At 36.5% G+C, this 13,900-nt stretch overlaps 1 protein-coding gene across 1 annotated transcript; it reads left to right on the top strand.

Moving 5' to 3' along the window:
- On the top strand, positions 1–12,888 carry LOC142528672 (uncharacterized). The gene is given in 17 exon segments (XM_075633764.1): positions 1–162; positions 609–1,058; positions 1,368–1,601; positions 1,679–1,764; positions 3,048–3,161; positions 5,635–5,835; positions 6,136–6,312; positions 6,475–6,992; positions 6,994–7,481; positions 7,637–7,864; positions 7,867–7,958; positions 9,940–10,329; positions 10,454–10,714; positions 11,033–11,366; positions 11,448–11,602; positions 11,686–11,911; positions 12,295–12,888. Coding segments are annotated over 16 exon segments (4,026 nt in total). The 5' UTR covers positions 1–162; positions 609–937; the 3' UTR covers positions 12,696–12,888.
- The last annotated feature ends 1,012 nt before the right edge of the window (positions 12,889–13,900 follow it).

Here is a 13,900-nt window from a genome sequence, read left to right as displayed (position 1 = left end):
CAGAATCCTCCTCAAAAAATCATATTCACCGTGCTTATAATGTGCAATCGCGGATAAAATTCCTTCCTGGTTTCCCTTGATTTTCCCCCCCTTAAAATTTTTGAATTCTATACTTACAGCCCATTCCTTGCTACAATCTAGGGTTTTATTTGCGCTTGAAAGGTACATTTTTTCAACTTTGTTTGCTGAAGCTTTTTGTTAATTTCTGCTTGTTGAGTTATCTGCTCACGTTGCTGCGGACTTTTGTTTGTTTTGTGCCGACGGGTTTATCTAGCAAAATGTTTATGTGTTCTTGTTTATTCGGGCATGCATGTCTGGTGTTTTACTGTGTATCGGATAGATGTTTGGATTTTATGAGTGTTTTTTTTTTTGTAATTTGTTTTGTTGTAACTGTGGATTTGTGGAGAAGTTTAATATATGGATCATGACAATGAAAGTGATAGTGGGGTGATTTGAAAGAGGTTTTAACTTGTCTACTGGCATTGAGGATTTCAAGAGAAAGCATCAAATTCAGACATATGTTAGTTGTTTGTTTGGATGTTTTTTGCGAGTTTATCTGGATATCGATGTTGTCTAAGAATTTTAAGCTTCCGAATTTATGGCTACAGCTGAATCTCTGAATGGTTAGTGACACTCGATCGGGCGATATTTCAAGGATGCGTTGGATAGCACTAAGTTGAAGAAAACACCAAGTAATGGAAAAGATTTGTAGCCACATTGTTCGCAGAAGTCCAAGGGTCTTGAGAAGGGGACGCCACCTCTGACACCTCCAGCGAAAAGAAAATCTGAAGGAACTAAAAAACAGCGGGCACTGAGTCCTATGAGAATGTCTGATAGGACTAATAAAAATGCATCGTCAAGTTCTTCTATATTCCAGCAATCTGCAAAAGAACTTGGACTCTTAGGTCAGAGGGAGAAAGAGAACTGCGAGTAGGCGATGGTGGAATCTAAGAAAGCTAAACTTGACATGGATTTCCATTTTATAAATGGAAATAAAATGAATGCCCGTACCTTTAAGGGGTTATTTAAAAGACAGCGTGTCATGGAAATTGTTGTAGGTAAACAATTCCGCACGTGTGAGCCATTTTCTCTTGCATTGATACTTCTAATAGTGGAAAATTCTTTCAAATTTATCTTCTAACCTGTTAGATCCATTGTCTTTATCATCTCTGCTTATTATTAAAAATTTGTGATATAATGTGTCGATACTTTCCTTTTTCTCCACTTCCAACAGTGCATGTTGTGTCTAACTACGGTAACTAACTGGAGTTAGATTGGAGATCTGATGACACATGTGATTAATCTTAATACAATGAGTTTTAACTTTTAACGATGACATAGATTTTTTTCATTATATCTTATGTTAGACGCTGATGGGGCGCTGGACGAACCTAATAGATCATCTCATGTTTGTGCTGACAACCCAGATAGAACTGGTGTTAAAGATTCCAAGAAAAGTTTTAATGTTTCTGAAAATCTACCGGGAAATCGTTTGTCTATTAATATAGATGCTCCTGAGCCAGAATGCTCAACTTCCTTGGAAATATCACAAGTTGTATCTATAAATTTGGAAAGTGGTGAACAATTTATGGGCCCAAAAGGTATGATGGACACAATAGATTCACATTCGGATTTTACTGGTATCAGTGCTAGACAGTAAAACCTTTTCAACTGGCAGTTGTAGAGAGTATTCCATCACCATCGACGAAGTGTGAGAATCAGGGTCTCCTGGGGACTTGTGTTCTATGCTCCAAAATAAAAAGGTATTTTCCCATATACAATCTCTGATTCTGTATAAACCTAACTTTACTCGTTGTGCATGTTTGAGAAGTTTATGAATATTAACTTGCAAGCAGCATGTGGTTCCATCTTTGCTTTTGTATGTGCTACGTTGATTTTTCATCATCTAACAAACAAGAGCAGGCTGATTGTTCATTGTAAATTTTTTTATGTTTAATGCTCATAGGCATTAAAAGATCATAAGGTGCTCATATAGGGGAATGGGGATGGAATACAAGTAGTTACAGAGAACTGACATGTAGCTTCATGACTCATGAAATCAATAAAGCTGCTTGGCCCTTGTTGAATGCCACATCAAAATAATATTTTTTCTGTTTCTGTTTTCTTTTTTTTTTTTGGGTGGGGATGGTTTTGGGGTGGGGTGGGGGGTTGTTTTCAATTGAGCGTGTTAGCAAATGTCGGCTGTGCTAAAGATACTTATTGGCCATTTATTAAGCACTTTTATGGATCCTTCCTCAAGAGGTTGAAGTGCAATAAAACATTTGGAATGCTATAACCGGTGCTATGATCTGTGACAGATGCCATGGAAATGTTTGCTGATAACAGTTGCCTCTTGCGAAAGGATCATTCATGCATTTTTATGTTTGATCCTTTCCCTTTATGTGGTAGAGGACTTCTAAAGGTTCTCTAGTTAAAGTAACCATTGCTGTACCAGATTTACCATCTTTTATCTAGGGCCAAGAGGTGCAAATAGATTGCCCTTAGTTAACTAATACCGACTAGGTTCATTGTCCAGTTTATCTTGATTTCTGGATGGGATGCATAACCTTAGTCTTCACATGGAGGAATCTTTTTGTTTGGATTTTGGAAATGGAAAATAAAGTTCAAATCTATTATTTTCTGGGAGTAGTTCTCTTGGTCACACTAGAAAACAAAAACCATAAACAATAATTTTTTTTAATACTTTTAAATATGAACTTCTGGTTGTTGCTGCTATTATATGTTTTTTCATGATGTCTCCACTTGCTAATGCAACACAATTCATAGAGGATGGGCCTTTTTTCATGTATTTCTCGTATGTTGTTTGAGATGTTTTTGTTACTTCTAGTTTTCCAGAGACGCTGTTATTTTTGCTTGCTTGGTTTTCAACGTAAATTTACATACACAACTCTAGTTTATTTTGTCATGTCAAAATTTATAAGATTGCATTTCCTTCGTGCAACCCTCACACTTGAAAAATAATGACAATACTAAGGGCAAATAATTCCATCTTTCTTGAACTGAATAGTATATGATTTTTCCTTCAGGTTAATCGCGATTCACCAAAGCAGGAACAGTGCTCTTGTAGTGATGTGGTAAATGAGGACGTAGGCTGCAGCTCGTCTACTCGTGAGGTTGGTCTTTCATGTGCTACTCGAGAGGTTGGTCTTTCACGAAATGCCTAAAACTTCTATTTCAAACTGTAAAAAAGGAACGGGATTGTTTTCTCAACTATTTCTGTTTGAAGGACAAATAATAATGATCTATGAAGCACCTGAAGTGACATCTTTATTTATAGGAATTTTTGGAGGGTCCATCTTGCCACATGTGATATATAGAACCTTGCGCATGAATTGTTGGGGGTTACTGACATATTACCATGCAGTTAAATTGAGAAGGAATACATTGTTTACTTTACAAATATAAATGTTTATTTATTCTGTCTTACACTTCTAAAATGAATTTTCATTAATTTTTTTAACTAATAAATGGAGTAGCAAATGGTATAATGACTGCTAGAGGCAGCAGTAAAGATTTTTGTATCAATGTTAGGCTAAACCGAGGCTTTGCATTTAGCCCATATCTCATCGAGTTAATATTTAGACAAGTTAACTTAGGACATACAAGACTGTATTTTATGGTGTTCAACTTTTAGAATTGCATGGGTATTCAATGTTGAGATTATAGGTGTAGTCAATGAGGAGTTGGACTTATGAAGGCGAATGTAGGAGAGAAGCGAGCTATGTAGGAAAAAGAATATTTGCATTGCTATTTTGATTCAGTAGGAAAGTTAAGGGATAATTGATTTTAGATGGAAGGCAATCACTTGGATTATTTTAATTTAGATATCATGGTTTAGTTTACAAATTTAAGGAGATTTGTTAAATCAATGGGGGTTTTACGTGACATCACAAATCCTCTAAAATTAAAAATAAAGTTCTATGGGTATGTTCTTTAGCTAGTTTTCTATTGCGTATTTGAAAGAGAATGATAGGGTGGGTGAATGAGCACAGAAGAATGGATTGAATTAGAGGTGAACATATAAAGAAAAATGCCCGAGTGTCCTCAATAAATCGTAAATGATAGAGTAGGAAACTTTAGATGGTTTAGCAAATTCAATTTGGACAGTTTGATGTGCCTACCTTCAAGAAAGTGTGGCAAGATTCAAGTGTTAGACTCAAAATGAAAAGAGGGCCAAAATAAAGTTGTCACTGAGTTTTTTATCCCCACTAAAACTATTTTGTAATAACTGAGTGCTTTATTTGAAATAAAACACAATGTATACCAGACATGCATTTAGCAGCAATTGACTAGGACTTAGACTCGTATGATGGTAATACAAGTTGATGAAAGATTGGGTTAATAGGAAAGGGTTTATAAGATGGAAAGCGAGTCTGATGGCTCATTTTTGACGGAAAAAACTAGGTAGGAATAATAAACTCACCAATTAATTACCTAAACAAGGATGTCACACAGTGATGTTATGGGGTGGTTGGACTTTTAAATCAAATATGGTCTGTGAAACAACATTTGGGGACTTTATCGGTTTAATCAAATCTGACTTTGGACAACTAAAAGCTCTGACCATGGTTTCTTGTCGTGGCCGTAGAACAACCATTCCACAACGGGAACGATAGCTACCTCGACGAAGTTCTGGGCTTAAATGTTGGTTGTGTTAAATGTGTTCTTTAATGTAATGTCACCGATTTTATATTGTATCGGAACGGGAACACCAAACGAAATTTACAAGTTGATAAAAAGGTTTCTGGGAATCTTTTCTTTTTGCAACATGAAGAGCCATTTTAGACGAAGAAAAAGGACAATGTTCAGACGTGAGAAGCCAACTTCAACAGCTGCAATCAGACAAAGCAAGTTGGCAAATTTCACATCGATAATTTATTTTCTTTACATACATCAATTATTAATTTTAATTTGCTCTCTTTGATTTGGTGTATATGAATCATACCAAACGAGGTTTTCATTCGGTTAAATTTTATAATTTGTTCTCTTATTCTCTTTGATTTCTACGGCACTTATTTGGTATTCTCACTTAGCGTGTGTTTTTTCCCCTTAATTTACTGATTTGACAAGGAAATTTTGTTTCGATTTGAGCTAAAATTTATGTTTTAATGAAGTGTACATAAGATTTAAGAAGGATAAGTTATAATTTGTTATTTTATAAAATATGTTCCTTTTAAATATTCATTGTGATTGACGTATTTTTAAGTATTTTTCCAATTTTTTTAAAAAAATCCGGGACTTTCAACACGATTATGTGAAATGTCATTGGAATTGGAATAGTGGCCTCTTCGACGGCCTCTGTGACTGCGATGGCGAACCATGATGTTGACCAATCTGTCCATCTTTGAGTTATTTATGTAGCATGCCAATCAATCAGTCCCTTGGACAAACATTCGTTTCCTATAACTTGCATCGCAGGTTTGAGTCACATAAAAGGTTCTTTACTTATCATTGTCTTGATATTTTATTTATCATTATTTTCATTCTTTTGATATTTCTTTTTTGAGGATACGATGTTGGAATGTCTTAATGTATTCTCTTGGCTTGATTCTCATGGTAATTTTGAGAAACTGGGCCTGAAATCTGACGCAGGAAAATCTTGTTGAATTACAGGAGAGAGTGTCACGTTCTGTCTCAAATAAAAGCACTTCTGAAGCATCCAAGTTCCTTGAGTATTGGGTTCCTTCTCAGATATCAAACCTTCAACTTGAGCTGTATTGTTCTACCCTTCTTTCTAACTCTATTCCTCTTCGCTCTTGTTCGAGGAATGATTCTGTTGGGGCCCTCCCAGATATTCTTCTAAATGTTCGAAAGGTTTGCTCGCACATCCTCTCCAATTACAGAACTACAGTAACTATTTGGTCAATGGGTGCATCTTTCATTAGTGGTATGCTGCTGTGCCCTGAATGAGAGTGCATTTTCATGTCAGTTGGAAGTCATTGACCAGCTGTGGCTGCCAAGACCTATTTTGGGTTTGTGTAATAGTTACTGAAATTTGTGTATGTGAAATGCATAACCAACCTCTCATCTATATGCCACGAAAATAGCACTTTTCCATTCTACATGCTTTTTGCAAGTAGTTAGTTTCAATACGATTCACGTTTTTCTTAACAGTGTTGTGATCACCCTTACCTTGTGGACTTGTCTATACAAGAACACATGCTTGCTGAGAAATGCCCTGCTGCAGAGGTGTTGGACGTCGGCATAAAAGCAAGTGGAAAATTGCAACTTCTTGATGTAATGCTCACAGAGAGTATGACTCGAGGGTTAAAAACTCTGATACTTCATCAGGTATATCAAGCGAGAGATACTTTTCGATTATATGCATGTGTAATTTTGTTCACTCGATTGTATTCGTAGCTTTGTGCATGCTATATTGTTTGTTGAACAGGTTCACATATATATTTTCGTGATCTCTGTGGCTCTTCTTGAATTATTTTGCTATTTTGACAGTCAATATGTCGCTCTGGAGGGGCATCAATCGGAGACATATTAGATGATTTTTTGCGCCAAAAATATGGTCCAAATACTTATGAACGTGTTGATTACCTTTGGGTAGACTCTGCAGGATCAACAACAATAGCTGCACGGAGTACGGTAGAATTCCTCGGTACGGTCATTCGGGAAGTCCCTCCTAGGGTTAGCCTTCCTAAGAGGCAAGCTGCTGTAAATCGATTCAATAAAAAGGAAACTGGGCAATTTGCTTTTCTGTTGGAAAACCGTGCTTGTTCTTCGACCATCAAACTTTTAGCAGTGGATATCATTGTCTTATACGACAGCGACTGGAATCCAGCAAATGATATTAGAGCGCTACAGAAGATATCAATTGATTCAAAAGCTGAACAGATGAAAGTTTTCAGGTTATATTCATCCTGTACTGTTGAAGAAAGAGCCCTAGTCCTTGCAAAGAAAAATCTGAAGCTTGATAATAATTTGCAAACTTTCAGCCGGACCACTAGTGACTCTTTACTCGTGGGGTGCTTCATATCTGCTCAACCAATTAGATGATTATCATGCATGCAGTAACAATACCGCTTTTGTCGTTTCATCTGGGCAATCAGTTTTGAATGAAGTCACCCAGGAGTTCCAGGCCATACTTTCTGAAAGTTGTAAAAATATTGGTCTGAGTGTGATTTCGGAAGTTCGGTTGAGTGATGAAAACTATAGCATGAATATTTCGTTGCTGGGTGAGGTAAAAAATCAGTTGAAAGATGGACAGGAGCCATACATTTTTTGGAAAAACCTGTTGAATAGAAAAAATCCACCTTGGAGGCATTTCAGGGGTTCATGTTCACGAAATCGGAAGAGAGTACAATACATGAATGGATCACCAGAGGCTGAGAATGATAACGTTGCAAAGAGGCATAAAAGGGTTCTTCATGAAAACTCGAATCTATCCTCAGTTCAATTTGAACTGGGAGAGCATCAAGTCACTCAAGCTGCCTGTTCTGAGGGAGGAGGTTAGAAATCCAGAGATATTCCCAATTATTACCTGATTACTTTTGTTCATTTTAGATGTCTTTACTTTGCTACATTCATTCCTTGTCTTCATGGAAAAATACGGTGTAACTTGAATATCTAGACAAAAATACTATTATTTCTGGTTCTGATGCAGGGTCTTCAACTATCTTTGCCTGTGATAAATCTAAGTCCTTTTGGACAGAAAGTGTTACTTCTGACAGTTATCCAAATTGTAAGTATGGTCAGAGCTCTTATGGTCCTGAGGTTGATGTGGGTGACCCAGAGGACAGCGGCATATTATTCGATGAGCAGAAGGTATCACTGATGTTCGAAGGTTCAGTCAACAATAGCTATCACTTCGAGATACTAAAATTTGAAAAGAAAGGATTCACTTTTCATTTCTTAAATATGTCATCAAGAATCACCAAGTCAGCACTGACTCGCCAGCATATGTCCAGGCTTTACAAATATCTCTGGTCAGTTTCTTTTCCGTGCATGACAAATTCTTAGACTAAATACACAAATGCGTGCGTCACAACATCGATCAACCTTTTACATGTAGTTCTTTTGCTTATGCTATTTATATAAAAATGAACTTTTCTTGCGACTGACGTGCTTGGTTGGATTATTCTGGTGTCATTATCCTTTTGCGCTAATCTTGGCTAGGATAATATTTTTTGTTAATTAACACTGCGAAGTTTATAGATACATTGGATAGAGACGAGAAATGTCATTTATTAGAATGTTTGGTGCTGGACAATGGAGTTCATTCAAGATCAAAGCAGAAACAACTTAGTTTATAGAAGTCAATGAACTAGAGTTCGGAGAGAGAGAATACTCAGATTATAATCATATTTTTGTAACACATTATGGCAAAATCCAAATTTTTTGTAATCTAGCATAAATTCTTCTCGTCTCACTTCTTTCCTGTTTTCATTACTTTTCCTTTTTATCTATCTTGCTTCTGTGCCAATTACCCGTCCTTTCTCTCATCCACCATTGCTGCCAGAAGCTGCCACCTCCTGCACTCTATTTTTCCCACTGTTTTTGTTCTTTTGCAGTTCTCGTTCTTTCCTTTTCTTCTCCTATTCTTTTACTACAATTCCCCCAGTTTCAAATATCTCTTCTCGACCACCACCTGCTGTTGCTGCTGGTCACCAACAAAGCTTCATATTTTGACCAGGCGCCCAGCAGTTTCATTTTTCCTCGTCATCCGATTTTGGAAGCAATTTTGTCCTAGTCCCCCCTTCCATGTATTGCTGCTTGTTATCATCAATAAAAGCATTGCACGGTTGTCCTTTTTTGGAAAAAAAAAAGAAAAGTAAAGAAAAGGGAAGATTTTAAATAACAGTCAATGGCCATCATTATTCAACCCAGCAAAACAGACGTTTCATGGTTGGCAAATGATTTAATTTTACATGCTTGTTTCTTTTCACGTAATTTTCCCTGCCTCAAGAGATCGGAGTTTGCATTCCTGTTTTGGAGTTAAAGTTGTGAAGCAGTATGTTACGACACATAATTATTGTTTTGAAGTTGTAAAAAGCAACTATTGGGTACTTTGTAATTTAGCAAAAAGTTCATGAATTGCACATCAACGCTTTGTTGTCAACTACCCTGACTGAGAATGATGCTCAAAGCTGTAGACCGCACTCCACACTCTTGAATGAGAAGTTTTCGTAAGCTTATCTTGAATTTTTCAAAGTTTATCTTTTAATGCCTGAAAATGTTGCAACAGTTAGTTTATGGCCTTTTATTTCAATTACAAGTATTAACTTCTCATGACTTAAATAATGATAGAATTAATATCATAACAATTAGGTTGAAATGACAAATTATCCACCGTCCACAACAACTTACTCCTGATTGGAACATAATCATTTGCATTAACATGATAAGACACATGAAATTCCTGCTCAACTGGTTTAACACTAACTCGCTGAAAAATGTGTACATGGATTCCCAAGAATATTAAGCAAAACCAAATAGGTACATGCTTTTCGCCCGTACTTGCTCATTAATCTGAAAAATTTACTGTTGTGCACATGATAAAAAATGTATTTCCTCATATAGGTATCTATTATTGCTCTCTTTTGGTTTAGCAGAAAATTTTCAATGGGATATCTTGGGGCACAATGTATATCTTTCTTTTTGCTAAGATATATGGGCATGTGATTCCCTGGGTTCGTGGTTTTTTTCTAGATGTTAGGAGGCAGCACACTAATTTGTCCCATAATATTTCTCCTATTCTTAAATGTATGTTACTGCTTGCTTGGTCCAATATGTAACAGTTAGTGGGATGTCCATTGAAAAGGAGTATTTTATTTCTTACTCATATATTTCTTCAATACCTTAACTACCATGTTGAAAAGTAAGGTTTTGCAGACTTTTCTACACTGACTCAGTCACCTGCTACTGTTGCACACCCTAACAAATATGATTCTACTTTTATGCTGCTAGTGTTGGATTGCGGCCTCAATCTTGAAACAAAAAGTTGATAAGAAGGATTCTCTCATGTCAGCAAAACGGCTTCTAGATTATCAATGTACTGAAGAACAAGTGACATCAGTTTATTCGAGACTGCGAACTCTAAAGAGGATCTATTTGCGTTGTTCTGAGAACTTTGTCGAATCTGGCAACTTGTTAGTGGAAGAAGGCATTAGTATGGAACCATCTAATGTTGATGAAGAGCACGCCGAAGGCCAGATCCCTATACAAGAGAAAATGGCAATGGAGGATAAAGTTGCTGAAAGTGGAATAGATAGTGAGGGTAGGAATGAGGTGGCACCATCTGTGACATCTATTAGTGCACCATCTGAGGCAGTATGCTGTAGCGCTCCTATTGAAACTGTAAGTGATTTGACAGATTCTAATATACCAAGTGAAAAATATGCTGTAGAACCCTAATCAATCAAAGTACTTCAATTGTACTGATGAAATTGTTTCTATGGACCTGCCTGCTCGGAGACAACAGGTTTCTGTTGAAACTCAACCAGTTGTGATGTATGAAGATGTTCCTAAAGTGGTGCTTGATCGTGTTCCTAATAGAGTGGCTAACACTCCTGATGAGGAGTTTGATAATGTAGAAGCAGTTGGTTTGGTTGATGCTGTGGAGAATTTAAGAAATAGACCTGATGAAGCGACCGTTGGAGCTTTACCTGTTCCTGAAGAGCATTTGGAATGTTCAGAGCTAATAGCAGCTTCTCCAAATTGTTATGGTTTGTTGCTGCAGCAGGTAGTGCCTCTTGAATCACAATTTGGAATACTTTCCGTAGTTTTTTGCCCATTGATCTTGGGTTGGGTAAACTTTCATTTTTCACTTAGGTTAGTTAACAGCTCTAGTTTACCTGTAAGCTTAGTTGTCCTTTTCATTATCTTTTTCAGATTTTATCATGTGCGTCTTATTTTGAGGTCATGATGTGAAATTCATTTGAAATGAATTGAACATCAATTTCCATGCCCCCGTTTATTCTCATCATAAAATTATTTGCATTGGACATACTTTGGCAATTAGTTAACAGCACTGCAAAAATAACTTGGAAGTCATGATCAGGTACCAGGAGAACAAATTCCTCAAAATTCGGTGTCTGCTGAGCTACAACTGGAGAATCAAAGCAGTTCGCAGGTTGAGGTTTCAGCCTCACAACTTGTTCAGGCTGTGGACAACCCACTCCTGTCCAATGATGGAGCACCAGAAACTGACAATGAGCAGCTGCATTCCGTGTCTGTTGATGCAACTCTCGGCGGCAACCAATTTCCAACTTTTGAAGTTGAACATCAAAATCATGCCCAAGGAGGTAGCTCCTTTCCCATTGCTGAGGCTGGGGAGGGTGAAATGCTTTTACATGAACCTAGTTCTGAAAGTCGAGAAAATTCACAACTACATGGTAATCACCTTGATCCATGCCCTGGGGCTAGAGTTCAAGATATTCCAAATCATGCTGCCTTACATCTGGGAATTAATGCAGGCCATCTTAATATACCTAGCCACCTTCATGCCCATAGTACTCTTCAGGTTACTACTTGCAATTCAACTCCAGATTTGTCTGATGAACCACTTCAAATTGAACTAGAAAGGATGCAGAAAGACTCTGAAAATTTGGAGAAAAGTCAGAAAGAATTGGTTGGTGTCCGAATTTTTAATCTCGATCATATTCCACATGGTGTTTTAATGTTCATGGCATTATACTTTCTTTGTTTAAACAGATTTCAAAGCTCAAATCTGAATGTGAGATGGAGATACATAAAATGATTGTTAAAATACGCAATGATTATGATATGAAGCTCAAGAACACTGAAGCGGAATATACTCTGAAAAAGAATGTATTTGGCAAGAATCAGGTCTTAGTTCTCATGAATAAAATGTTGGCCGAGGCTTTCAGATCCAAGTGCCTGGATCACAGGCCTTCTGACCTCCTAGGAATGCAACAAGGTATATTAACCTTTTCTTACCATTTGAGAAGTGCAAATTCTTGCCATTTCTCTTGACTTAGTTATAATGATGTTTTTGTTTTATTTTGAGCAATTATTTATTATGCAATAAATGAATTTTGTTATAAAGTCATGGTTAAGATGCTGTCCACTGACCACCATTTGTTGTGGGCCTGACTTACCGACGTGCATGAATTAACTCTGGCTAAAAATGTTGAACCGATCTGATTGCATTATTGCAGTTAGTCGTCTTTGCTTCACAGACCGTAGAAGTTTGAGCAAGTATTGCAGAAAAATGATATACTTTCACCCAATCTACTGATCTTTTACGTTTCTGGGGTTTTATGCCCCATACACTTGACATGGTGCCCGTTTTAATTGCAGGTGATCCAGAGCATCTCCGGCAGCACCTTCAATCTGCTTCAACACTGCATTCTGCAACTCCAGCTACTAGGCCTTCCTGTATCGCCAATCTAAATTCTATAGTTCCACCTGTTCAACGTGCACCAGCTCTTTTCTCAAGTACTCCCTCTAGACCGCCACTCATTGGTGCCATCACCCCTTCAGGTAATCCCCATACTGGCTGGGAGAATCGTGCGATGGCTACACACCTGCAAATCGTCAGACTTCCTGCAGCCTCCTCTGGGTTACTAATTCTAAATTCTCCACCACCACTACAGTTGGCGCAGCAGATGCAAGCAAACCTTGTATCTCAAGTTAGACCTAATCCACAAGTTGTCCTGCCAACTTCGAATGTGGATCTTCCTGTCCTGGAGTTGCCATAGATCATGAATAATCATGCTCCAGCAATGCCTGCAAATGATATGTTGCCATATCCGGATTTGCCAACTAGTGTTAGTTTGTTTATCCGATGACGAGTGGTGTACAATGCATGTCTTTCAGTTTCCTGCAGTGCTACCACATATAATTTGTTGGTTTTAATGGCTATTGCCAAATGGAATTTTAGCTTTACTTGTTGCTTGGTTTGCAACTTCATATTTTAGAAGGTGAATAGCTTGCGTGGAGGAACTATGATCGGCCATTTTCAAACCAGCTTGAACAAGGTTGATTTATGTTCAATATAAATTTTTGAAATAAATTTGGATAAAGAATTAATATAAAATGCTTTTACATTTTTTTAATACTAGTGCAAAGCACGCGTATACTAGTTATATTTAATGGTTTATATAAATCAAATAAAAAATTTTGAATATTGTTAAATCAATATTTTCATAATCAATGATATTAAGATGGATATAATTTCTAACAAATAACAATCGATACTAAAATCCAAATGAAAAAGGATTCGTACAAATCAATTGAGTAATACATTAGATGATAAAACTCTTCAAGTTTTGATCTATTCTTTATTGTTACAACTTTTTATAGATTTTTGGGAACTCCTAAATTTCTTGTATAATATTTGTTAAAAACTCATGTAACACCGTCTCGCGAGTCAACTCTGTGAGATGGATTTTCGATCAAACCTATGAAAATTATTATTTTTCATTGCAAAATACAATTTTTTTGAAAGTTATTTAATTAAAAAAATTGTGTGATATTTTGATTTGCATGAAATATATTATTTTTTATGTCAAAAATATAAAATATATGTTTATTTGAGTGAAAAGAACATGTTTATCCATCTCACGACCTACTCTTTTAATTTTATAATGTTTTATTAATTTATAAAGATTCTCTCAACCCTAAAGGTAGATCTGAACCAGTGGAATAAATAAACATTTGACCAATAATTAAGAACTCGATTCTTTTTACCAATTCCGAACTTATCAAACCACGTAGTTTACATGACTAATCTGTTTTACAGACTACTGCATTAATCTATAAGTTTACTATTAAATAATAACAGCTACAGATTTATCGTCATAATAAAAAAATTCTCTTCCATCATCGCTATATTATTTTATTTCGAGAACTAAATTTCAGCTCCTATTCTTGTACAAACTTCATTCACCCTTGTAATGGAATT

This window comes from Primulina tabacum, chromosome 16 (genome assembly GCF_025594145.1).
Source record: "Primulina tabacum isolate GXHZ01 chromosome 16, ASM2559414v2, whole genome shotgun sequence".
NCBI lineage: Eukaryota > Viridiplantae > Streptophyta > Magnoliopsida > Lamiales > Gesneriaceae > Primulina > Primulina tabacum.
This window is presented reverse-complemented; position numbering and strand designations above follow the sequence as displayed.